Consider the following 25,034-nt stretch of genomic DNA (forward strand, 5'->3'; position numbering starts at 1 on the left):
GGCTCATTATTATTTTACTGCAAATGGCTTAGCATCAGTGAAGTTTTTTGCCTTTTATGCCAGTATAAGTTAGTGACTTTTGTTCTTGAATTTGCCTTTATTTTTCACAAATGTATTCCTACTAACATAGAAGACGTGCATAATTATTCCCTTATTATCATCGCTGTCACTCTTTTCACAATCATCTGTATCTAGTATTGCTAAATAGGACATGTGATTGATTGTATTTCATTCATTTATTTCATCTTAATTTTTAAATAAGCATTTTATTTTGGGATAATTTTAAATTTACAGAAAAGTTGCAAAGATAGTCATGATGGAGTTCTCATTTTTTAAATATCTTTTAAGTGTTTTATTTTTATTGCAGTATAGTTAACATAGGGTTTTTAGTTTCAGGTGTACAATATAGTGATTCAACACTTCTATACATTACTCAGTGCTCATCACAACAAGTGCACTCCTTAATCCCCATCACAGATTTCACCCATCTCCCTCCCCCACTCCTGGCACCCATGAGTTTGTTCTCTATAGTTAAGAGTCTGTTGGTTTTCTCTTTTTTTCCCCCTTTGCTTGTTTGTTTTGTTTCTTAAATTCCACATATGAGTGAAATCATATGGTACTTGTCTTTCTCTGACAGACTTATTTCACTTAGTATTATACTCTCTAACTCCATCCATGTTGTTGAAATGGCAAGATTTCATTCTTTCTTATAGCTGAGTAATATTCCATTGTGTATATATACCACATCTTTATCCATTCATCAGTCAGGGGTCATTTGGGTTGCTTCCATAATTTGGTTGTTGTCGATAATGCTGCTATACCATAGGGGTGCATGTATCCCTTTGAATTAGTGTTGCTGTATTTTCAGGGTACATGCCCAGCAGTGCGATTACTGGATCATAGTTCTATTTTTAATTTTTTGACGAACCACCATACTGTTTTCCACAGTGGCTGCACCAGTTTGCATTCCCACCAACAGTGCACAAGCGTTCCTTTTTCTTCACATCCTCATCAACACTTGTTTCTTGTGTTGTCGATTTTAGCCATTCTGACAGATGTGAGGTGGTAGCTCATTATAGGTTTGATTTGTATTTCCCTGATGATGATGATGATGTTGAGCACCTTTTGATGTGTCTGTTCGCCATCTGGATGTCTTCATTGGAGAAATTTCTGTTCATTTCTTATGCCCATTTTTAATGGATTATTTGTTTTTTGGGTGCTGTGTAAGTTCTTTATATATTTTGGATACTTACCCTTTATCAGCTACATCATTTGCAAGTATCTTCTCCCATTCCATAAGTTGCCTTTTGTTTTGTTGTTTTTGCTGATTGTTTCCTTTGCTGTGCAGAAGTTTTTTATTTTGATGTAGTCTAACAGTTTATTTCTGCTTTTGTTTCCCTTGCCTGAGGATACATATCTAGAAAAATGTTTCTATGGCTGACGTCAGAGAAATTACTGCCTGTGCTATCTTCAAGGATTTTTATGGTTTCATGTCTCACTTATAGGTCTTTAATCCATTTTGAGTTTATTTTTGTGTATGGTGAAAGAAAATAGTCCAGTTTGCCCAACACCATTTGTTGAAGAGACTGTCTTTTTCCCATTGGATATTCTTTCCTCGTTTGTTGAAGATTAATCGACCATATAATTGTGGGTTTATTTCTGGATTTTCTATTCTGTCCATTGACCTATATGTGTCTGTTTTTGTGCCAGTACCATACTATTTTGATTACTATAGCTTTGTACTATAACTTGAAATCTGCAATTGGGTACCTCCAGTTTTTCTTTTTCAAGATTGCTTTAGTTGTTCAGGGTCATTTATGGTTCCATACACATTTTAAGATTGTTTGTTCCAGTTCTGTGAAAAACGCTGTTGGTATTTTGATAGGGATTGCATTAAATCTGTAGATTGCTTTGGGTAGTATGGACATTTTAACAATATTTGTTCTTCTAGCCTATGAGCATGGAATGTCTTTCCATTTCTTTGTGTTGTCTTAAATTTTTTTCATCAATGTTTTATAGTTTTCAGAGTACCAGTCTTTCACCTCCTTGGTTACATTTATTCCTAGGTATCTTTTTATTTTTGATGCAATTGTAAATGAGATTGTTTTCCTTTTTTTTTTTTTTTAAGGCATATAAAACTATTTATTGACCACTGTTTACCAGTATTTACAATAAAGTAAACAATATACAGTTGGATAACATTCTGACTACAAAGGTACTGCTTCTCCTGGTTTCTGCTGAACCAGTAACTCAAATACTGAGAAGATTAAGCTTACATGTAAGGAATGAGTTGGGGTAAAGACGAAACACACAGGTCAAGAATTTAGATTACAGACGTTTGTCCCCCCATTTATTCCAGAAGGTGCTAAATTGCCAACATCTCTAACCATCTGATTATGATTAGGTTTCCATGAACGAAGTGTTAAAGATTCCATGAATCATGACCACTTATTACAGCACAGGGATTTCAATTTCTTGAAAAGGAAAAGGTCACTAGAAGGAAGCTTTAAATGTTCACTTAACTAAGTTTAGCTTAATTAATTAAAACACACCAGGACTTGTCTAGTTTTCTCATTGGGTGGGGAACTGTTGGTAGTGATAAAATTTTCCTTTCAGGGATCTTGCAAATAAACTTGCATTTGTATGAATGTAGATATGGATTCTGATATGGCTTTTCAAATTGTCCCATTTAAATTGCTTACATTTTTTTTAAAACGGCACAATTAATTACAAAATTTTAAAGGTTAAGGCTTCAGGAAAAATGTCAATTTAAACAATTTATTTCTTAGGTTGCTAAAAATGATGGCATCCCAGAAACATGAGCTTATCCATGGTTATAAAATGCTGTTTTTATTTTGGGGAATGTTAAAAAAAGGAAGGAAAAAAAAAAAAGAAAACCATTTACATATGTATTTTAAGTATACACACACACAAAAAAAACCCAAATAAACAAAAAAAACCCAGAGTGGTCCTTAGGCATATAGGAGTTAACAAAAAGTTCTGATTGAGTAACAACTATGAAGACTTCCCCCAACATTTAGAAAATGTGTTGTCTAAAGCAGGGGAATAATATACCATATTCTTAAATATTCCTTTCTGATAAAGGAAGCTTTCATTTGCCCAGAATACCCAGTGGTATAGATGGAAAACCCCCAACAACTCCCCCCAATACTACTTCAAAACAAACATGTGAAACTTGATTTTCATTAGAATGTTATTTCTTCACACTAATAAATCAAAAAACCAAGACCCGGATTTTACATATGTATAAATGTATATAAAAAACAATGCAAACAGTTACTGAGCTTATCTCCTGGACAAGAATGCCAAGTTAGTCTGTCTTCATAAAAAGCAATTACAATCTGAGGACACTTCATATTTGCCTCTTTTGCCAGCACCAAGCCTGCCTCATCTGAATCTTTCCATTTCATGAGAAACATGAAATCTCCACTGCTGTCTGTGGCACCAATTATTCATTTGGGATCAAGACCTTTGGCAAAAGCATCTCTTCTCTTCTTTGACTTGCTATCATCAGATTCCCTGTCAGATAAAGATTTTCTTTTTGTGCCATCTTTTTCTTTACCAGCTTTTGAGAATTAAGAAATGCTTCAGTTAACTCTGGACAATCTAAATTTTCTGCAGGTTCCCAAGTATTGTCAGCATCTATAGATCCCTTCCCCTTCAGGAAGTACTCCACTTTCCTGTTCACTACACGTCGGCCCAGTACTATTCTCATCACAAATTCTTCAGGCCCTGCCTCTTCTTTTTTACTCTTTCCGTTCTCTTTCTCATTTTTTGCAATGTAGGTTTATTGGAGGCCATTTTTTATTGCAGACTTGAAGAGCTATTGTTTACCACCTGTGAGCTGCTCTGGGTCCCGGGTCTGGGGATTGTTTTCTTAATTTCACTTTCTGCTGCTTTATTATCAATGTATAGGAATGCAGATTTCTGTATACTGATTTTGTATCCTGTGACTTTACCGAATTCATTTATCAGTTCTAGTAGTTTTTTGGTGGCCTTTGGGGTTTTCTCTATATAGTATGATATCGTCTAAACATAGTGAAAATTTGAATTCATCCTTACCGATTTGGATGCCTTTTATTTCTTTGTTTTTGATTGCTGTGGCTAGAACTTCCAGTACTATGTTGTAAAAGTGGTGAGAGTGGACATCCTTGTTTTTTCCCTGACCTTGGGGGAAAAACTCTTAGTGTTTCCCCAGAGTATGATGTTAGCTGTGGGTTTTTCATATTTTCATAAGGCCTTTATTATGTTGAAGTATGTTCCCTCTAGACCTACTTTAGGTCTAGTTGAGAGTTCTTATTATGAATGGATATTGTACTCTGTCAAATGCTTTTTCTGCAACTATTGAAATTATCATATGGTTTTTATACTTTCTCTTGTTGATAGGATGTATCATGTTGATTTGGGAACATTAAGCTGCCCTTGCATCCTGGGAATAAATCCCATTTGATCGTAGTGTAATATATCTTTAAACTTACTGGTTTTTGATATTATCATTTGAGGCTGATATTTGATTCTTGATCTAGCTTCATATTGAACTTGTTTCAAAATTGTTTATTTCCAAAAGCCATGTTTTAATTATTAGTTCATTAAAAGACATTTGTAGACCTTCATGGCTTTTGAAAATCAACTTTTCAAAAACTTTTTGAATGTATGGGATTGTAACATTTATATTATATGACTCCAAATTTAAAATTTTTAATTAAGTGCAAATTGAGATTTGATATATGTTATTTCGCTTACCTATATTTAACATTGGAATTTTTGACACAAAGAAATAAAAGTCTTAATAATGCAGACAACCTAAAACCTATTTAGGTATCAATTTGTTAAGGCCATAAAGATCCACAATACATTGAGGTATTTTTAATTTAAATTTAATTTTAACACATACTTCCCATCATAACTTTTTGAGTAAAGGTGGAACACACACACTAGGGAGGTAAATGAAGAGTCTTGTTAATTAGGAGGAGGTATACTGAGGATTGCAAGTTTGAATTTGTACCCTCAGAGAGTAAGGCCTCATTTGCCAGATGAGGGAGGCATGGTACCAAACAAAGCACAACAGCCCCTGGGCCCTACACACCCACCTTGTGCAGAGCTCTTGCTTGTAACTTTGCAAGGGTATTATGGGAGGCAAAGGGATTTTGTGAGCTCGCTTACAAAGGTATCTGATGCAACTCAGGAAGCAAGAAAGTGCTAAGCCCAGGGTCTCAGTTCCAGAAGAGCTCCCTTTATTGGCTCTATAGTGATTACAACACTGTTTGTTTAGCAGAGGAAATAGAAGAGAAATAGTCCAGATGATTTGATGCCTTATCAGGTGACGTACAGATGAACAGTATTCCAGAAGATTATTAAATTGGGAGTTTTCATTGCAGACTGATAAATCTACAGATATTGGTCATTTTGCTCAGTGAATTATACTAATTGGACTTCCAGAAGACCATTTTCTGGAACATCAGATTCGTTAGAAGCATCAAAGCAAGCTACCAAGAATGCTCTATTGGAAATGGTAAATGAGCACAAACAAATGAGACACTGGAGGCTTTCTGTAAAGGAGCATAGTGAGGGGGCAGCTTATGCCCCCAGCTCCTAGAGATGCCAAGATTCAGGGAATACGTTATGTTTGCAGAGCAGCTCTCCCCTGGGGGTCCTGCTGGTCTGGATCCACATTAAATGATCTTAAAGTGTTAAATCCAATAGAATTTGAGCTGCTCCAGTCTTGTGTTCAGCTTTACGTGAAGAAATAGGTTTCTTTTTGAGGACTTAAACACACAAGTGAATTTGCTGTCCAAAGAAAGGGTTTTGTAAAGAAGTGGAGTTAAAAGGAAAAATCTTACAGATAATTCCAATTTGCCATTTGGTTAAAGATGGTTATTTTAAAAAGGATTTCAAGTTGAAGACCTGAATGAACTTAATTGAAAATTGAAAGCACACTTGAAAATATATTAACATGTAGCAACAAAGTATGGATTCAAAGCAAAAATTCAACCAAGAATGATGTTAGCAATGCTTCTCAGTGATAGTCAGTGTTAGAATTTGAAATCTGAAACCTAACTGTAGACAAATATAGCAGTATCTGTGTACAAAAGAGGAAAAGCTTTGTTATTTTAGAATATTTGATATAAAAAATTTTTAAAAGGGGTCAAAATCCAGTCATATTAGCCAAAAAAAATTCAGTAATATATTTGTCAGTAAGGGTGAAGCTGTGTGATGTTTCATGCTTTACATAAAATAAAAAACACTTGAACATTCAAATTCTCGGTAATGACACTTGCTTCCACCTTTTGTTCAGTTTTCAGTAATAGTGGCAGCCTGTTTTGAAGAGATCATTATTTAAAAGTCCTAATCAGGAATTGCATGTAACCATTTCAATATAAATAGTGGTATGATAACTAATATTAAGAAGTCCTGGGGCACCTGGGTGGCTCAGTTGGTTGGGCCTCCGATTTCGGCTCAGGTCATGATCTCATAGTCTGTGAGTTCGAGCCACGCGTTGGGCTCTGTGCTGACAGCTCAGAGCCTGGAGCCTGCTTCCGATTGTGTCTCCCTCTCTCTGGCCCTCCCACACTCACGCTCTGTCTCTCTGTCTCCCTCTCTCAAAAATAAGTAAACATTTAAAAAAAAATCCTAAGTATTCTAACATTTCAGTACCATTAGATCCATTTTGTTACTTGACAAAATATTTTATTTCATCACTTATGGTAAAAGAATGTATCTTTGAAGTTTGTTTACTTAGAATGGATCCCCTTTCTAAACCTATGCAGTACAATTAGAAATACACAAGATCTTTGTATGACATTGTCTGCTTTGTCAAGAGTATTGGCAGATGATAGGAATGGACATATACAATCACAGATTTCATACTGTAGTCACTGTGGATAAAAACCTTAGCAGTATTGTGAAATGGATGTTATGTGTGTGAAATTAACATCAACAGGACCAAAGACAATGGAACATGTGACGACCATGGTTTGCCTAAGAGAAAAGTCTGGCACCCAAGTTACACCCACCATATTGGTTCTCCACTTTTTGCTTAGCCTTTTCTTATGGTTATACTAAGAAACAATACTGATGATAAACTCTATATAATCTACTGCTTTTGAGAATGTGTTAATATGTCAAAGGATCTATTAAAATCCAAGAAACTGAAAGACACACTGCCTTAAGGACCAAATTATTAATGGAAATGGCTCAAATGGCACACATGAAGAGGATTCACCAAATGAAGTGGAAACAGATGAGCTAATTGATGAATCCAGCTAAGATCAGGAACTTCTCTCAGAGAATGGATATAGTCTCTTTGAGATGATTCTGATAATGGATGACATACCAAGCAAACTTACAAAGGTCAGCTTTTCACAGGACACACTAAAATGATAAGATTACATTCTAGTTTAACAACTTAAGCAGCATTGATAACGACATCAGAAATTATACCATGCACATTCATTTTGGTGATAGCTTAAGCTAGACGAAAGATCTCTTCTTTCGACTGGAGTTTAAAATACCAAAAGAGGATTTTGAAAAATATGAAAAATGTGGTGTACACACCTCCGAAAACATCTTTTGTGAAATCGTAATATTGCATTGAACCTTTTAGAAGAGCTGGGTACTGAAGATCTTTGGTATTACCCAAATTGTCAAGCCACTAGGAAAATGGATTTGATCATAGCATCCAGTACTTGTTTACATCATGTGTTTTTCTTTTAATTTCATTTAAAAATTTTTTTTAATGTTTATTAATTTTTGAGAGAGAGAGGATGAGCAAGGGAGGAACAGAGGGAGAGGGAGACAAAGGATCTGAAGTGGGCTGTGTGTTGGCAGCAGAGAGCCTGATGTGGAGCTCAGACTCACAGAACCATAAGATCATGATCTGAACCGAAGCCGGCTGCTTAACCAACTGAGCCACCCAGGTGCCCCTTCAGTGATTTTCTTAGATATCTGAGACCCAAGTTGGATACTTTACTTAGCTTTCCTATCAAAGACTTGGTTGGATATATTGGAATTCCTAATTAATTGCAAGTCCTAGCTGCTATAATTTGCTGTTTTCAACCACTGTGGAGGGCTAGGAAGGCACTATTCTGTTTTTGCAAGAAAAAATAGGAGAATGGTATTATTTTGATGACTGTAGTGTCTCAACTGCATCTGAAAACCAAACTGTATTGAAAGCAGTGTATGTACTCTTCCACCAGAGCTAAGATACAATAGAACTAGCTTTTCCCCTCCACAAGAATCCCATTTAGAAAGGGACAAAGATAGCAGTGGTGATGACGATGAAGTCCTTGAAGCCAGAGAACAGACTTTCCTGCTGGTGGCATTTATTGAAGTCATGAAGGTATCTACCACATTAAGATAAAAGTTTGAGATAGACTGCAAATGTAAATCCTTCAAGATATTTTAACTTGTGCTATACTTGAAGCGAGACACAATGAAAACTTTAATAGAAATGTCTCTTATTTCATTTATAGTCTTGAATTACAAGTTACGCATCAGAATGTAAAAATGTTTATGAAACATTTATGAGAGTTCAGATACCTCATTTAAGAAGGTGGAAAGTACATTTAAAGATTGTAAACAACCTTTACTACTTTCCCTTAATGCATTGTATACTTCGGAGCATAGGTAACAATGAGTTTTTTCATTGATTCTTTACCTGTCTCCTTTCTAGACACTCACCCTCCTCTTGAATTAACCATTCCTCTCTATGCTCCCATAACATTTGTATTATTCTTCTGTTAGAGCAATTTTTTAGTGACTTGTGTACACATTTCACCTCTTAGAGACCCAATATCCTCTTGACATCTTCTAGCAGCTATTACCTAAAAAAATCTGTTTCCATCATGACTGCCCTAAGTACCATCCAGGGTTTATTATGATTTTCCTCCTATTCAGTGAGTGGATGCTCGCATGTGCCACTGTGTAGAATTTTTGGGCAAGCCTGGAAAAATGACTTAACATCTGTTATAATAAAACCCCCAAACCTAAAACAACCCCAAACAATTCCCACCCCCCAAACCCCAGAAACATGTCTCCCAAGTAGGAAGGAGAGTACCTTATCAAGGCTTTGGTGCCATCTTGGGGATATTTGTTGGATTACAACTGAATTTTCCTTTTATTCTCAGTGAGTGGCTTACTAGTAAATATAAGGATCCTGCTGTGTCCATTCATTCTTTATAATTTTTTAATTTATTTTGAGGGAGTGAGTGCACTTCGATGCGGGAGAGGCAGAAAGGAGAGGGAGAGGGAGAGGGAGAGGGAGAGGGAGAGGGAGAGAGAGAGAGAGAGAGAGAGAGAATGAATGAATGAATGAATATGAATGAGAATCCCAAGTAGGCTCTGTGCTGTCAGCACAGAGCCGGATGCGGGGCTCAATCTCACAAACTGAGATCATGACCTGGCTGAAATTAAGTCAGAGGCTTAACCCACTGAGCCACCCAGGCACCCCTAGAATTGTTTTTTATAAGAGCTTTTTGATCTGTGGTTCCCATACCATATAGTGCATTCATTTAAAGTTACAAAACCCGTTTTTTAGTATCTTTAAACAACCATCATCACAATTTTAGGAATTTTCATCACCCTAAAAAGGACCATACTCTCGCTGTTGCTCCCAGCCCATCCATTTTGCTTTGCTTTGTCTTTATAGAATCCTGTTTTAGGTATTTCCTATAAATGGGAATAATGCAATTTGCCATTTTGTGTGTGGCTTTTACTCAGTTTTCAAGGTTCATCCATGTTATAGCCTGTCTCTGTGCTTATTCATGACTGAATTTGATACTCCATTTGATAATTATGTCCTAATCCCCCCATTAATTGAACACTTGGGTTTATTGCCACTTCTTGGCTCTTGTGAACAATGCTCCTATAACTTGTGTACAAGTTTCTAAGTGGGTAGGTTTTCATTTCTCTTTGGTATATACATAAGGGTAGAATTTCTGGGTCAAATGGTAGTTCTGTGTTTACCTTTTTGATGAACTGCCAGATGGTTTTTCAAAATGGCTGTGCCATTTCCTATTTTCAGTAGTATAATGAAGATTCTGCTAGGAGTATTTTTGTATATTTCAAGAAAACTTGCAATGATAAAATGCTTTGTAATCACCAATTTTTCAGTTTTTGTTAGAAACTTAGTATATGCTCACTATGAAAACAGATGCCATGAAGTTTAAAATGCTAATCCCACCATCCAGAAATTTGTGTATTTCTAGAATTTCTGTGTATGTATATACGTACATATATTTTGAGTTTTAGAAAATAGGATTTTACTACATACATTTTTCCAGGGCAGTATCAGCAATGTCCTATGAATTTGTATTTCATTAATTAAAATCTTGTCTACGTAAATCCAGAAAAAGGCTTTATGTGGTCTGTTGTTTTCTTTACTCTGTGTATCCAGTGCTTGGTGTACAGGTGAGTTCAGAGTCCCTGCAAAGACTGCAGCCCACAGGGTGCGGGGGTGGGGAGGGGTTGCTATTGGCTTAGCCTTTAGTTCTTAATTACATAAGAAGCTGAATTATGGCCAGTTTTGCTTAACATGCAGTAATTTGTTCAACGTAATTTTTTTTTTTGTTTTAAGCACTCACTGAAAATGATCGAGACAGCCAGTCCCCATTAAAGAATCCTCTGTTGTCGACATCAAGACCGCTGGTTTTTGGGAAGTCAAATGGTATGTACTTCTTTTCATTAATTCCCCTGCAGGCACACACTGTAATTGTTAGAAGAAACTTCACAGCTCTTCTTAGAAGTGGACTTACCTAGTCCCTTCATACTGTGAATCAACAGCCCACTGCTTTCAGAAGCCAGAAACCTTTCAAGTGGCAGTGTATTGAGGGACTGCCCCTCGGCCCAACCACCACGTTTATTCCTCTTGCCTAAGGTTTGAGGGGTTGTCATGCAGCTACCACACTCCATTCATGGTCAGTTGTAGAACAGACTCTCAAATCTGTTTTCAGTTTGTGTATACTTAGTGGAATTCTGCCCTCACTGCCCCATTCTACATGTTCCTTTTTGCTTTCACTGAGTTTTAAAATATATATTGTATTTTCTGTGTCTCAAGGTGATGCAGTTGATTATCAGAAACAGCTGAAGCAGATGATTAAAGATTTAGCCAAAGAAAAAGATAAAACTGAGAAAGAGTTGCCCAAAATGAGCCAGGTATGAACCTTATTCTATGCAGAGAATTAACCACTTTGCCAGTTTGTTGAGAGGTAAGCTTGAAAGTTGAGCTGGGGCCTACTTCCAAAACCATAATCAAAGGATCAGAGCTGAACACTGGTGACTAAAAGGTAAATGTTTAAAGGATTCCTCCCAAAGTTTGGGAAATGTAGGCTTCAAGTTGGAAATGTCCCTTTATTATAGGATTATCAGTCTTTTTGGTGCTAATGTGGACTGTGAGCCTTCAAGAAGGAATTCAGCATGAAGTGTTTCTTGGTCTCTTTTGACCACAGAACACATGGCATTCATATATCCTGGAATACTTCAGAAGGGTTGCTCTACTCTGTTGGGGAGTTGCTTTCAAATTTTCATTCTCTCTCTTGGATATAGTCACATTTCAATGCTGTAGGTCAACTCTACCTCATTTTTTAAAAAGCCAGTTAAATCCCATCACCCAGAGCTACCGGTACTAACATTCTGATATACAGGATGTCAACTTTTAACTATAAACAAAAGTAGGCTTGTTTTAATACCTTGCTTTCATTTACTTCAAAATCATGAATAGCTCTCCCAAATTATTTTTAAAAATTTTGAGAGTGAGCAGGGGAGCAGAGGAGAAAGGATCCCAAGCAGGCTCTGATGTGGGGCTCTATCTCACAAACCATGAAATCATGACCTTAGATGAAATCAAGAGTCGGATGCTTAACTGACTGAGCCACCCAGGTGCCCCTCTCCCAAATTATTAAGTTAGGTCTCAACCATGTTCCTATTCCTAGAGTAAATGTATAGCTAAATCCCACCAGAAGTGCCTTTCATCACATTAGATTCTCCATTTGAGCCGCAATGCGTATATACTTTGAAAAAGCATCAGGCATCACTGTTTTACGTCATTTCACATCTGTTAAGTTCCTGCCTGGTATCCTATCAGATGAATAAGCCATTATTTTGTTTAGTCATAACATTTAAGCAGTCTCCAACTTTCTCTCTGTTGTAAATCCTAGATTTAAACATCATTATAAACAAATCTCTATAGCTTTTGGATCCATTTCTACAAGTTGATTTGGATTAAAGGGTGCACATGTCCTCTGGAATGCACAGATTTTTTCTTAATAGTTACTGTATAGACAAAGAGCACATTTCTGTGTTATAAATTCCCTGGAGTCACTGGTAGTACTTTCTGAGTAGAAAGGCAAACTATCTTATCATTTGCTTCAAAGACTGCTATGTGGTTTTCTCTAAGAACTTTTAAGTTAAAAAATATATACATTATATTTCTATCCTGGTTATGTTGCTGTGTATTTTTTAATTCCAGAGAGAATTTATCCAGTTCTGTAAAACTTTGTACAGTATGTTTCATGAAGATCCAGAAGAAAACGAGTTGTATCAAGCCATTGCCACAGTAACCACTCTGCTGCTGCAGATTGGGGAAGTGGGGCAGAGAAGCAGCAGCTCTGGAAGCTGCTCCCAGGAAGGTGGGGAGGAGCTGCGGGCTTCAGCTCTTTCTCCAGACCAGGACTTGGTTTTTGCAGACAACAACGCTGGGAAGATTCCCCAGGACTCCCGGACATTTACTGAAGAGGTAGAAGGGGACTGGACTGTCTCCCTTGAACATATTTTAGCTTCACTTCTGACTGAACAGTCATTAGTAAACTTTTTTGAAAAGCCACTGGACATTAAATCGAAACTTGAAAACGCCAAGATCAATCAGTACAGTCTCAAAACTTTTGAAATGAGCCGCCAATCACAGCCTGAACTCAAGCTGAGCAACGTGTAGCAAGATAGCAGTTTACTGAGAGGAGTCAGCCATACCAAAGCCTTGGACCTGTTTTGTAGGGGTCAGCCCCTCAATCTTCATTTCAGCCTAATTCATTTTGAGCGTATTTTGCAAGCTGGGTATCTGGATGAGCAACCGGACAGCCACAACTGTGGCCAGGGGAACTGATGCAACCCGCAAGCATTTCTATTTATTCTTTAAGAGAATTATGAGTTGGATCCTATCAGTGCTATAGGGAATCCATACATTAGTTCCCTTGATGCTGTGACTTGCTGTTTCACTTTCATCAGATTGGCTGAAATGGGCACTTCTGCTGTGACGCTAGTATGATTTCGTTCTCAGATGCAACAGAAGAGTTGAATGTATCATACTAAACCAGAGACAAAAGCCCAAGCTCTCATTCTTCACTTGGATAATGGGAGAGGTTACAAATCAAGTTCACTTTCAAGATCCAAGAGCCACTATCTGTGCAATTGTATTTGGCTTTCTTTTGCACTAATTTTGTTTCAATGCTGGTAATTGAAACCATTTTAATATATTTGGTTGTACTCTGTCCTTCCAAAAATGTTGTGTACAAACCATGCTTTCAATGTTGGCCTCTAAGTTTTTTAATAAGAAACTTTTGTATTGACTTGGTCCTTGTTTATAACTTATTTGTGTCTAGAGGTATCTCCACCATCATCCCCACCCAGTCTGCGTTCTCAGTAAATTATGATAGTGTAGGTGTTCAACTCCCCACAGTGGTTACGTATAGTACCATCACCCCTGGGGCTCAAAAATGAAGTACCTATTTACAACAGCATTTGATAACACCAGGGGTGTAAACACTGATGAAATATAATCCCTCCAACACAATGCTTTCAGGCTGAATTTAGTGGATTTTATTACTGTAACGGTAAACTTTACCTGAGCTTCGGTTCCACATAAATGGGGATTAAAAATACTTCAGGGGGCCATTACAAACAAGTGAGCTGTAGGTATAACATGATCTGTATATAAAAGCCTTAATCTGGCTTAATCCATCAAAAATCAATTACTATTCTATACCTTTTGAAGGTATACTCAATACAAACAGCTTAATTATATTAAAAAATAGTTTAAGCTACTATCAAATATATTAAGATATTTCCATCATTTAAAGATGTTAAAATATGTAAAGTGGCCAATGGCGATTGAGTTCTACATGCCAGTCTCTAGAAAAATCTTTCTTAGAATTACGTATACCCCCAATGTCCCCCAGATAACCTAAAAAGGTTTTCCTAGGCCACGATGCACTTCAGAATCACTTTTAAAACCTGCTTAGGCTCTACTCTACCCAGATACTCAGACCCCAGGTGTTGGGGAGAAGGGGCACAGGCATACCCTATAGGAAAAGCTCTCCAAGCAATCCTATGTAACTGGCAACTGCATAAAGATATTTCAGTTGACTCTTGAACAGCATAGGTCCGTTTATATGTGGATTTCTTCTTTTAATGTTTGTTTTTGAGAGTGTGAGGGGGGAGGGGCAGAGAGAGAGGGAAACACAGCACAGAGCCCGACGCAAGACTTGAACCCACCAAACCGCGAGATAATGACCTGAGCTGAAGTCAGACACTTAACCTACTAAGCCACCCAGCACCCCTACATGTGGACTTTTTTTTTTTTGACAGAGCACTGTAAATTTATTTTCTCTTGATTTAGTTTGACATTTTTCCTTCTAGCTTACTTCATTGGTAAGTCTATTAAGTTTTGGGTACTTGACTTTGTGGGAACTGGTACCCCTAACTCTACACTGTTCAAGAGTCAACTGTACATGGCAACTAGAAAGGGAAAACCAAACAGAAAGGCAGTTTTATACCTTTATTTGACAATCAGCAATTAGTTCTCATCCACATTAACAGTCTGTAGATCTGCAAAAGGAGGGAGAGTCAGTCAATTTCCATCCTCACACCTCACACTTTAACATTCCAAAACCTTCTCTTGAAGGGTGGAGGCCAGTATTACATGACCTTTTTACAACCCAGCTATGGACCTGTTTTGTATCTTCCTGCAATTTCCCACACCATGACACAAAGGTTTACAGTGACTATTATGCCTGTTACCCATTTCCCTATAAGAAGGATGCAGGGCACATAGGTGCATAATTAAGTATCTGTTGGGACAGATGAATTCAGGTTCTAAAAGGGCTAAGGCTGCCTTTCTAATTCCAGCAGCTTTATGGGATTTCAACTTACTTTTAAAAGTGGTGACAGGTACATAGGTAACCAATGTATAGAGCTTGTTTGGTGAATCCTCATCCTCGTTACGTTTTCTGGACAGCCGCACACGGATACGGTATGGAACATTCCTAATAAAGATATAAACATGCTGCTAAGTCAATGCCTCCTATCAAGAAAATAACTGCCACTGGTACTAACACCTCCTATCCCCTCATCTGTGTTCTATCCTTTATCTCAATCTGATCAGGCACTACAAGTAGACAGCAGTTCCCTGGAAAAGAAATACCCACAAGGTGGACATTAAATGCTATGGTCTCAGGATGTACGTCTGTCTCAGCAGGCAGCAACCACTGACACTCAACCTACGCTGAAACATGGATCCAAACATGCTAGATCTTTTCCCTCTTACCAACACCCAAATCTTAATTATAGGATTTGTCTATGTTCAATGTAAATTTGGAGAAACACCAAACACTGATGGACACATTCAACACAGAAGACTAGTAACTGTTCAGTTTCCCTACCTTATGCACACAACCCTCTCCTCTCACCCAACCTTAGCAGCATTACAGCAGACTATCTCCTTTTACTGGTCTGAGGCCATGAAGCATTCTGAAGCAATCCAAACCTCAGGACTCTTCTTGGCTTTTGTGCTCCCTTCCCCCCATCATCTCAATGAACCTCTTTGGACACTCCTTTATTAGACATATCTTCTCTACCAGAATGCTCAATGACAGCAACTGCAGGGCTGAATCTCAGGTCCCTCTGTCATTCCCTTAACACCAGATGCAGACCGCTCCCTCACCCTGCTCTAGCCTTAATAATCACCTAGATCCACACCAGCACCATTCCCTTTAGCTGGTCTACTCCAGCACCTTATATCATCCTCCACAGCAAAAACCACTGTCCTGCTTATAAGGAGGGCTTGGCACTATTGACAATTGGGTTGGATAATTGCAGGGGTGCTGCCTTGTGCACTGTGGGATATTTAGCAGAGCCCTTGACCTGTGGCAACCTGTAGTAGTGACACCAGAACTGCCTACTGCTGAAAACCACTGTGCCATAGGTTTCCCATTATGTCTAGAAGATAGAACCAAACTCTTTGCCATAAACAACAAAATGCCACATAGTCTGTTCCCTTCCTAACTCTCCATCTTCACTTACTGTTCAAGTCACTTTACCATCTGTACTCCCATCTTCACCAACCTGTTCCAGCTCACACCAAGTGTGCTCTTTGTGCAATGCTCTTACCTGACCCCAACACTGCTGGCTCTTTCATCATCTAGGTCTCAGTTCAAATACCACATCAAAGGACTTCCTTGCAGATGCCACCCCACCCTTTGAGTCATCATCACATTTTAAAGAAATACTTCCACTGAACCTACATAGACTGCGCAGAGTTGGTTAAGCTAGTGTAATTGTAAAAGTTCATCTTATAACATAGATAACTGTAGCACCTTATTCCTTTGGCCCAGACAGCTTTGTTGAGCCTGGTGTCGATGCGCACATCTGGGGTTCCCATCTCCTTCATAGCAAATTTCCGGATCTCTTTGAGTGCCCGAGGGGCACGCTTCTTGAAACCCCTGAGATTCAAAGAAAATAAATAAGTAGAAAATTAAATGAAATATGTAACATATGATGTCCCGTTTTCACGAAACAAATCTAAACCAAAGCCTTAAGGCAATAATAATCCTCTTTCCCCGCAGTGTGCAATGCCCAAAAACTAGTGTTATACATGGGAAACAGAAAATGCACAATCTACTTTCAATGATGTGGGATAAGAGCTCTGCATATGATCCTAAGAAATGCTAACACACACACAATTCTTTCCTGATAAAACACCCTATGCTCTAATACCATCTGCCCAGCAAAATCAAAGAACAGGATATACTTGGAACATAAAATACATGGATTATAAAACTAAAAGTGTTCTCAGATCAAAGTATACATTATTTGTCATATCTTAAGACATGGCATGTTTTTGGAAACTAAACATTTCCTCTTGAGAGATATGAAAACCACAGTCAATTCTTGGAGCTCTTAGCATGTGTCAGGCATGGTCATTAACTCATGTCTGTTTCAACGGAGTTAGATATTATTAACCTGTTGTTCATATGAGGACACACAAATTCATCTAAATTTCATGCTTTTAAATAAAAAAGTGTTGAAAAAGCAAAACTTTACTACACACTGAAATGGCCAAGCATTTGGAAGTGAAGGCCATTTCAAACGGGAGCAGAGACCCAAGTCTAAAAAGGTGCCCCACCACCTACGACTGAAGCTCAGAGAAGGGGCCATGTCAACCATTCACCTCTATAACCCAATGCAGGCCCTGGCGCATTAATAGGCGCTTCACTTGTTAGATGGAAGTGAATTTTATGCAATCCAATATAACATACAGAGCATGGTAGATTGACTTAATTCTGCTAAAACCTTCAGTGATTTTCCATACCTAAATGGAAAGATGACCCCTGTACCATCTCCCCTGCTCCCTTTGCTCCACCCTCACTTAGCTTCCTTGCTATTTCTAGAACCCATCAAGCAAGTTCAGTTCATTCATGTAAACACCTGACCATCTAGAAATAAAAGGTGCCTGAAATAACAGCAGTAGGTACAACTGCTATATGTAGGTGAAATATGGAGTAAAAGAGATGGTATCAAGTACCACAGAGAAAAAATAAACCAGGGAAAAAAAGAGGGAACATTAGGGAAAGGGAATGCAGGTTTAAATAAGATGGCCAAGAAGATACTAGAGTCTAGATCTGCAGATCATGAGAACAGCAATTTAGGTATCTGTGAGAAAAGCATTCAGGCAGAAGGAAAAAAAAAGCAAAACACACACACACACACACACACCCACACACACACACACACACACACACACACCCCAGCTACTGGTATGATTAAGAAAGTAAGTGGCCACCTCATGTGGAATCTGAGCAAGGCTAACTGTAACCATTTAAGTGAGAGAAATGGTGGTGGGACCAGGGCAACTGGTCCAAATGTGGCAGGCAGGACCAATAGGACATGCTCACCTGACAATGACTGAAAGGGGGAAAAGCCTCGAGAGGAATGGGAAAGTTAGGCATGACGATGATTAGGAGCTTGGTTTGGGACATGTGAATAAATACCCAAGCCAATAGTAATTGGATATATGTGGCCCTGAGACCAGTTACTATTACCCAGCATAGATAGAAGACAGACAGAGTCCTGGGGCTCTTCAACATTAAGAGGATGATGAAAGGAGGATTAAGAGGATGTGAGGAGGTACCACAAGGTTAGCAGCTAGAGGAGAAATAAGAAAAGAACAAGACTGTGGAATCTTTGGATGTAAAAAAATAATAAAGCACTCCCACAGAAGAATGAACAATGAACTGTCAATTGTTACTTATCAAGCAGGCACTGAGAAATGAATAAGGATTCAGGTCTTCACTTGGGGGTTTTAGAACAAAGCATAAATTGCCTGAAGAACTTGATTCACACCTACACTTTTCAAATGTTCCATCATCTGTGTGGCCTTTAAAACAGCACGCACTTTCACAGAGGACTGACTTTTCACCGGGCGCTTTTTACCATTTTGAATCTTAATCTCTTACTAAAGTAAACTAGAAGGACAGGGTCTTTGCTTTCCCAATGAATCTGCAGAGCCCAGGACTGTGCCTAATATAGTCAAGTGCTTGATATTCTCCCAAACAAATGTATGAATGTCCCAAATAAAGGGGTGAGGGGAAGGAAATGTGGTTATTCCCAAGAAGCATCAATACAAAAAGGCACTGGATTTCAGGGCACTTGGGTGGCTCAGTTGGTTAAGTGTCTGACTGGCTCAGGTCATCTCAAGGTTTGAGTTTGAGCCCCAGGTCAGGCTCTGTGCTGACAGCTCAAGAGCCTGGAGCCTGCTTCAGATTCTGTGTCTCCCTCTCTCTCTGCCCCTCCCCCACTCACACTCTGCTTTCTCAAAAATGAATGTTGGGAAAAAAAAAAAAAATTAAAAAGCAACAAAAAACCCCAGTGCCTTCAACAAATCTCAGAGATTGCCCCAATGGCACTGTGGAATACAGGAGAAATGTAGGTGTGGCAATAATCCCACTTATGCACAATCTTTCTGTGATGGCTCCTGTTATTAATTATGGAATGGGGACTATCCCAGGCATCCAGAGTTACAGTAGATGAAAAAACCAAGTAATACTATATTCCACTTGTTAAACCAAACATACTTCTCCATCAGGCATTTTTAATATTAATGTGACCACATCACATTACAGTGAAAGAGCCTACTTCAGGCAAACAAAGGAATACTCCAAGACAGGTCTGTTGGCCTCAACTAAAGTATAATCATCTCCCTCAATTAAGAGCCTTGGAAGGGGTGGTTCAGAATTCCAGCCTAATAAGGAAAAAGAACAAAAATCTCTCAGACTCTTCAAATTCCTTCTCTGGCCTCTACTGACTTGTGTGCCCCCAGTATAGCATTATAGCCGGTATCAGGATCTCCACCATCAGACGATTCGGAGGCTGATCTGCTTTGAATGGAACACCAGCACTGAGAGTCACTTTGGTTCTGATCTGGATGCTCCTCATGAACTGAGAGGACATCTTCCTGCAACAAAAGTGCTAGTATCCTACAAGGACAGATTTGTAGTTTTGGTCATTTACTTCTGCACTGCCTGCATTTTCTGAGAAAGACCTTGCAGGAGAAAAAAAAAAGATTTCTAAACGTTTCAAAGGAAGACTGAACAAGTACCCCACCCCAACTATTATCTCATCACCTTGCAAGTCCACTGCTATTTCAAGATCTATCCAAAGAATAGTGATATGGTATTCCTTACATGAATGTGTTTACTATTAGTTTGTGCGTTTAAAGTATCTAAGATTAAAGGTGACTTTAAAAAGGGAGAGAGAAACATGAACTTTGATGTCTGATCACTGTATTAGGGGAATCTGGCCTCTGTGCTGATCTTCTAAGAACCACACTAAGTCAATTTCTCAAAGAAACCTGTTAAAATGACTTAGTATGACTCTGGCATTAGGTAGTCCTCTGAATTAAGATTCTGGTGCTGATGTTCCTGTGTGCAGGCAGAGGAGGACTGGAAGAATGGTCAAGGAGAATTTTGTAGGTATACCCCAGAGTACTGTGCTTCTCACTGAATAAAGACGTATATACATACCTACAAAATTAGGACATGGGAAGCAGGGCTATCAATTTGACAAGGACTCACTACTTTTCTCTGGACCAATTACTATTGAATTCTCTAGCCAAAGAGGCTTTGGGGACAGAATGTCTGTTTGGGACCTCACTTCTATTTACGGATACTTTGAGGTCGATATTACAACACACACGTTCCGGTCTTGTTTCTGCACACACTTAGGCCTTCCGAAAAGCTCTTCACTAACAATGCAAATCTCCTTACAGCCACCTTTTCTCATGCCCTGGTCCACAACTTTCAGCCAAAATGGCTCCAGGTTTCTGGTTTCTAGGTTGTCAGTCATACTCCACCATTTTAGAGAATGGTTAAGGGGACCAGAATTTGTACGGGTCTTTGCCTTAAACCAGTTAACAAGGTGTTGGTTATTCCAAAAGGCACAGACTGTAAAAACCATACAGACAAAAAAATCCCAAGAACTAGAACATTCAAAATCATTCTCAATATTCTTGTACATCACAAATCCACAACAGCCATGTGTCCTTTGCCCCAAGAATTTAGCTACCACTTTGCTCTATTGCTCTGAGGAGCTTAATACTGAAACTTTAGAATGACCTCAAAAGAGCAAGACATTCAGGAGGCAAAGTAAGGGACTCCAATGTAGAAGTTTATAGGCGGTCCAATTAAAATTTGGTCTTGATTTTGGAACTCTTTTAATCTGACCAGGTGTTTAGCTAGATTGCTATAGCTAACATGCCAATCAAAATTAGTGTTTAGGCATTAACAGGCTCCACACACATTAGAATGTTGTTTTATTTTTACTGAGAAATACTGCCAACAGACTCTACAGAATGGAAAGCAGATAATACTTAAAAGCCAAGAAACTTTACAGCTTGTATCAACGTTATTTCTAAAATACTTTTTTTTTAAATGTTCATTTGTTTTTGAGAAAGTGTGAGCGGGGAAGGGGGGGGAGGGAGGGAGAGAGCGAGAGAGAAGCACACAGACAGAGAGAGAGACTCGGAAGCAGGCTCCAGGCTCTGAGCTGTCAGCAGAGTCCCATCTGGGGCTCGAACTCAAACCATGAGATTGAGCCACCCAGGTGTCCCATATCAACGTTATTTCTAATTTGTGTGTGTGTGTGTGTGTGTGTATGTGTGTGTGTTTTTGAGAGACAGAGCATAAGCAAAGGAGGGGCAAAGAGAGAGGGAGACAGAATCCGAAGCAGGCTACAGGCTCTGAGCTGTCACCAAGGAGCCTGATGCAGGGCTCAAGCTCCCTGAAAGCTCATGAACCGCAAGATCATGACCAGAGCTGAAGTCAGATGCTTGACCGACCAGGCCACCCAGGCACGCCCCAGTGTTATCTATATTTAAAGATCAGTGTGAAAATCACTTCAATGCCTGAACCTAGGATCAATCACCTTCTCATTTCTGTATTTGCTTTTGGTGTCTTTTGCCTGTAGAAACATTTTGTGAACTTTAGAATACAGGAAAAATTATTTACTGTAAGTCCAAGTTGAGCCTTAAGGATCATATCTGGTTAAACCTTGGCAGAACTACTTGAAAAGTTTTTGCAAACTGGGGCTATGGATACTGAACCAAAATAATTCTTTTTTTTTTTTTTTTTCCAATTTAAGGTTACTTTGTCTCTCCTTACAAGGATATGATTAAGCCAAATAGAAAATATGCATACATACTAGTGGGGGGGGGGGGGGGAATGCGCTTGTTTGTGGATGTTTTAAAATTAACAAATATCGTATCTTCAAAAAATACTCCAAATAACAGTATTCAATAAGGGATTGGGTCTCCATTCTTAGCAGTAAACTTAAGAACTTAAAACCATACAGACAAAAAGTCCCAAGAACTACAACATTCAAAATCATTCTCAATATTCTTGTACATCACAAATCCACAACAGCCATGTGTCCTTTGCACACATATTGCCCTAATACTCTATTGACACATTCTTTTCTTGTCTAACAGTCTCATTTCTGGTATTACAACTCAACCAGGATTAGTTAATACATATTTGTGTCAGGAACTAAAAGAATCCCCTCTAAATGTCCACATCCTGGATTGAATACTCCTTTTCCAGTTAATTGCTTAGCTTTACGGGGGTCTAGAGACATTTAAAAGTTTGTCTTCCTATATGCATCTTTTACCCTTTAGCCTGCCCAGGTTTATTCAGTTACAAAGCTCCCAGTGAAATCATTTTATCATCACCAAGTTCCCCCAACTGGTTCTCCCAGAAACTACAATTCAATCTTGTGTTTCCAATCACGAACCTCCCAGGATTACGCTTTAAACCCTATAAACCTTAAACAGGGGACATGGAACAGAGATCCGAATTTTTAGCTTTTAACTAGACAGACCTCAGAGTGACAGCCAGACGCGTGAGTTCAGAAGCCCCCAACCAGCAAGGCATCGGGCCGACTGCAGACATACTCACACTCCATGGATGCGCTTGTGAATGTTGATGGTGTATTCTCTGGTCACTACCTCGTTGATGGCAGAACGGCCCTTCTTCTTCTCGCCACCCTTCTTTGCGGGAGCCATCTAAACCCAGGCGACAAGGAAGTTCAGACCAGAATGGGACCAGCACAAACCCAAGTCCTCCCTCCCTCCCAAGCCCGGCCTCACGCTGCCACCCTCAGGGCGCTGCCGGTGCAAAAGGTCGTGGCAAGCCCGAAACCCCAGGTATTGGCAAAGCCAAGTCAGCTTCCCCGCGGTCAAAGCGCCGTGCCCCTCAGATGCTCCCGGTGCCCCAGAAACCCCTGCAGGCTCGGCTCCCGTAAGCCTGGCCACTCTCCTTCCCAGGCTACGGAAACCCACTAAACAGCGCGGGTTCGCGTCCCCGAGAAAAGCGGAGTCCTGGACCGGCTTAGAAAAAATCTCGCGGTCCCGGTCAGCACAATCCCCAGCGAGGATGGAAGCAGATTATCGAAGCCGAGACCCAGCACCCACACTCACCCTGCCAGGCCCGGGTTGGAAAGGAAGACCGCGAGGTATTGTGGGAGAGGGAAAGCAGCGTCACAAGTACAACTTCCGGGTCGCCTGGAGGTGGGTGGAAGAGGGAGGCGAGGCTGCGACGTAAGCGGCGCGCGTCCGGGGAAAAGCAAGCACACTTTGGGGGCGGAGCCGGGGAGGGCCAAGACTGCGCGTTGCTGCCGCGCGCTCTCGGCGTCTGCCTTCTAGTAGCCTAGTTGCCTCCACCGCGCTGTGGAGGTGCGGCAGGGTCTCTCGCCTCTGCCCCTAAATCTTCAGAGGAAATAAAGCCCAGGCCCACAGCTGGATGGGACCTGGGGCGGGAAAAAAAGACTCCAATTTGTTTTTCCCATTCTCTCGTTGATTCGGCCGACGTTTGATGAACCTGAGTGTGGCGCCGCACCTAGCTGGCGGTACCATTGAAATTGGAGACAGCTGCCGCCCTGGCGGCGCCCTCGTCGAGCAAGGACACTCCTGAATGGGAGTGCTTACTTACTGTCCTGGACTGTGGAGCCACCCGAGGGTCGTGTCCGGCCCGATGCATGGGTGGGCCGGGGGTGCAGAAAGCAGGGAGGCTAGTGCTGCGCTGAAAGGATGGGCAGGAGGTAGACCGGCAGAGAAGTGGAGCGTGGCAGGTGAACCGTCTGAAGCAATAGGGCTTCCTAGACTCTAGGCGGAGAGATGAGGTAGTGTGGGGCCTTACTCAACAGTTTTACAAGTAATGCATCATTGAAGTTATCAGGAGGGCAGTGCCATGGTCAGATTTGTTTTAGAATTAATTCAGTTACGTTGTGAAGAATAGATTGGGAGCAGGTGGGCAAGATCATAGCAAGGAAACTAGTAGGAAGAAGTTATTTACATAAGAGACAAGGAGTTCTGAACTAAGGCAGTTGCAGCGGGATTGGAAAGAAGCAGACTGATTTTATAGATACAAGTAGGTAAAACCAAGAGGATTTGGAGAGAGAAAACCGGTGTAGACTCACTACATTTAAGAGATGGGGGCTGAAGAAAATAGGAACGAGTCATTGGAGCAGTAGGAAAAGATTTAGTTGAACATGTTCTAAGTCAAAAGGAAGCCAAAGTGGTCAGCACGTTCTAAATGCTAGAGTTTAAGGAAGGCAAAAACATGTACCCACTAGATTCTCCAAACAGGAGAGTATCAGTGATTTTAGCAAGTTTCACTACTGGAGCAACGGGGAGTGGGAAAGAGCCAGATGAGGACAGAGTAAGGACTGAGTATGGGGCTGGGTTGCTTTCTACCTGTGTTGTCCCTTGGGGCACAAAGACTAGGAGAGAAGACATACTGAGGAAGGGAATCAAAAGGCAGGGGAACTGGGGAAGCAGTAAGCAGTCCAGCTGAACAAGTGGATTAGATATGATGTGAGAGACAATAGGGAGCTCTGAGGAGACGCCCAGAGGGATGATTCTAGAGCTCCCCAGAGGCTTAGGAACTGGGTATCACCAATCTGGGGATTCTAAGACAGTCAGTTTGATCCATGGATCCGTGCTTTCCTTATTCTAAATGAACTCCCTTTCTTCACAGGAGCACACCATTTAATGGCTTCTTAAGACAGGGAGGATGGGAGCTAAAGTTGTTGAGCCCTCACATACCTGAAGGTTTTTATTCAACCCTCAAATTTATTAATGTTTTGACTTGTATGGAATTTCGGGTTGAAAATAACTTCTCCCCACTGTTTTGAAGGTATTCTCCATTGTCTTCTTTCAGAGTGGTTGTTGAGAAGTCATGTGGCCTCCTTGGTGATCT

The 25,034-nt window shown here is 39.9% G+C and overlaps 2 protein-coding genes and 1 pseudogene across 7 annotated transcripts in view; 1 reads left to right on the forward strand and 2 right to left on the reverse strand.

The window, feature by feature from the left end:
* Positions 1-13,577, forward strand: part of TBC1D8 (TBC1 domain family member 8) — a 111,925-nt gene extending 98,348 nt beyond the window's left edge. For all 6 annotated transcript variants that reach the window (XM_019450839.2, XM_019450886.2, XM_019450960.2 and 3 more), the window contains 3 exons: positions 10,595-10,684; positions 11,075-11,172; positions 12,485-13,577. In XM_019450839.2, the coding sequence (XP_019306384.2) occupies positions 10,595-10,684; positions 11,075-11,172; positions 12,485-12,946 (650 nt within the window). In that variant the 3' untranslated portion in view covers positions 12,947-13,577. The remainder of the gene's footprint in view (positions 1-10,594; positions 10,685-11,074; positions 11,173-12,484) is intronic.
* On the reverse strand, positions 218-12,486 carry LOC128773503 (chromobox protein homolog 3-like; annotated as a pseudogene).
* A 1,193-nt stretch (positions 13,578-14,770) lies between the features above and the next one.
* Positions 14,771-23,362, reverse strand: RPL31 (ribosomal protein L31). Its single transcript, XM_019451355.2, has 5 exons — positions 23,255-23,362; positions 22,734-22,840; positions 16,602-16,727; positions 15,160-15,272; positions 14,771-14,835 (listed from the first exon to the last, which is right to left on the reverse strand). The coding sequence occupies exons 2-5, from the start codon at positions 22,838-22,840 to the stop codon at positions 14,804-14,806; spliced, it is 378 nt and encodes a 125-aa protein (XP_019306900.1). The 5' UTR covers positions 23,255-23,362; the 3' UTR covers positions 14,771-14,803.
* Positions 23,363-25,034: the final 1,672 nt, after the last annotated feature.

Source organism: Panthera pardus, unplaced genomic scaffold (assembly GCF_024362965.1).
Source record: "Panthera pardus isolate Hobbes unplaced genomic scaffold, ASM2436296v1 HiC_scaffold_25, whole genome shotgun sequence".
Lineage (NCBI taxonomy): Eukaryota > Metazoa > Chordata > Mammalia > Carnivora > Felidae > Panthera > Panthera pardus.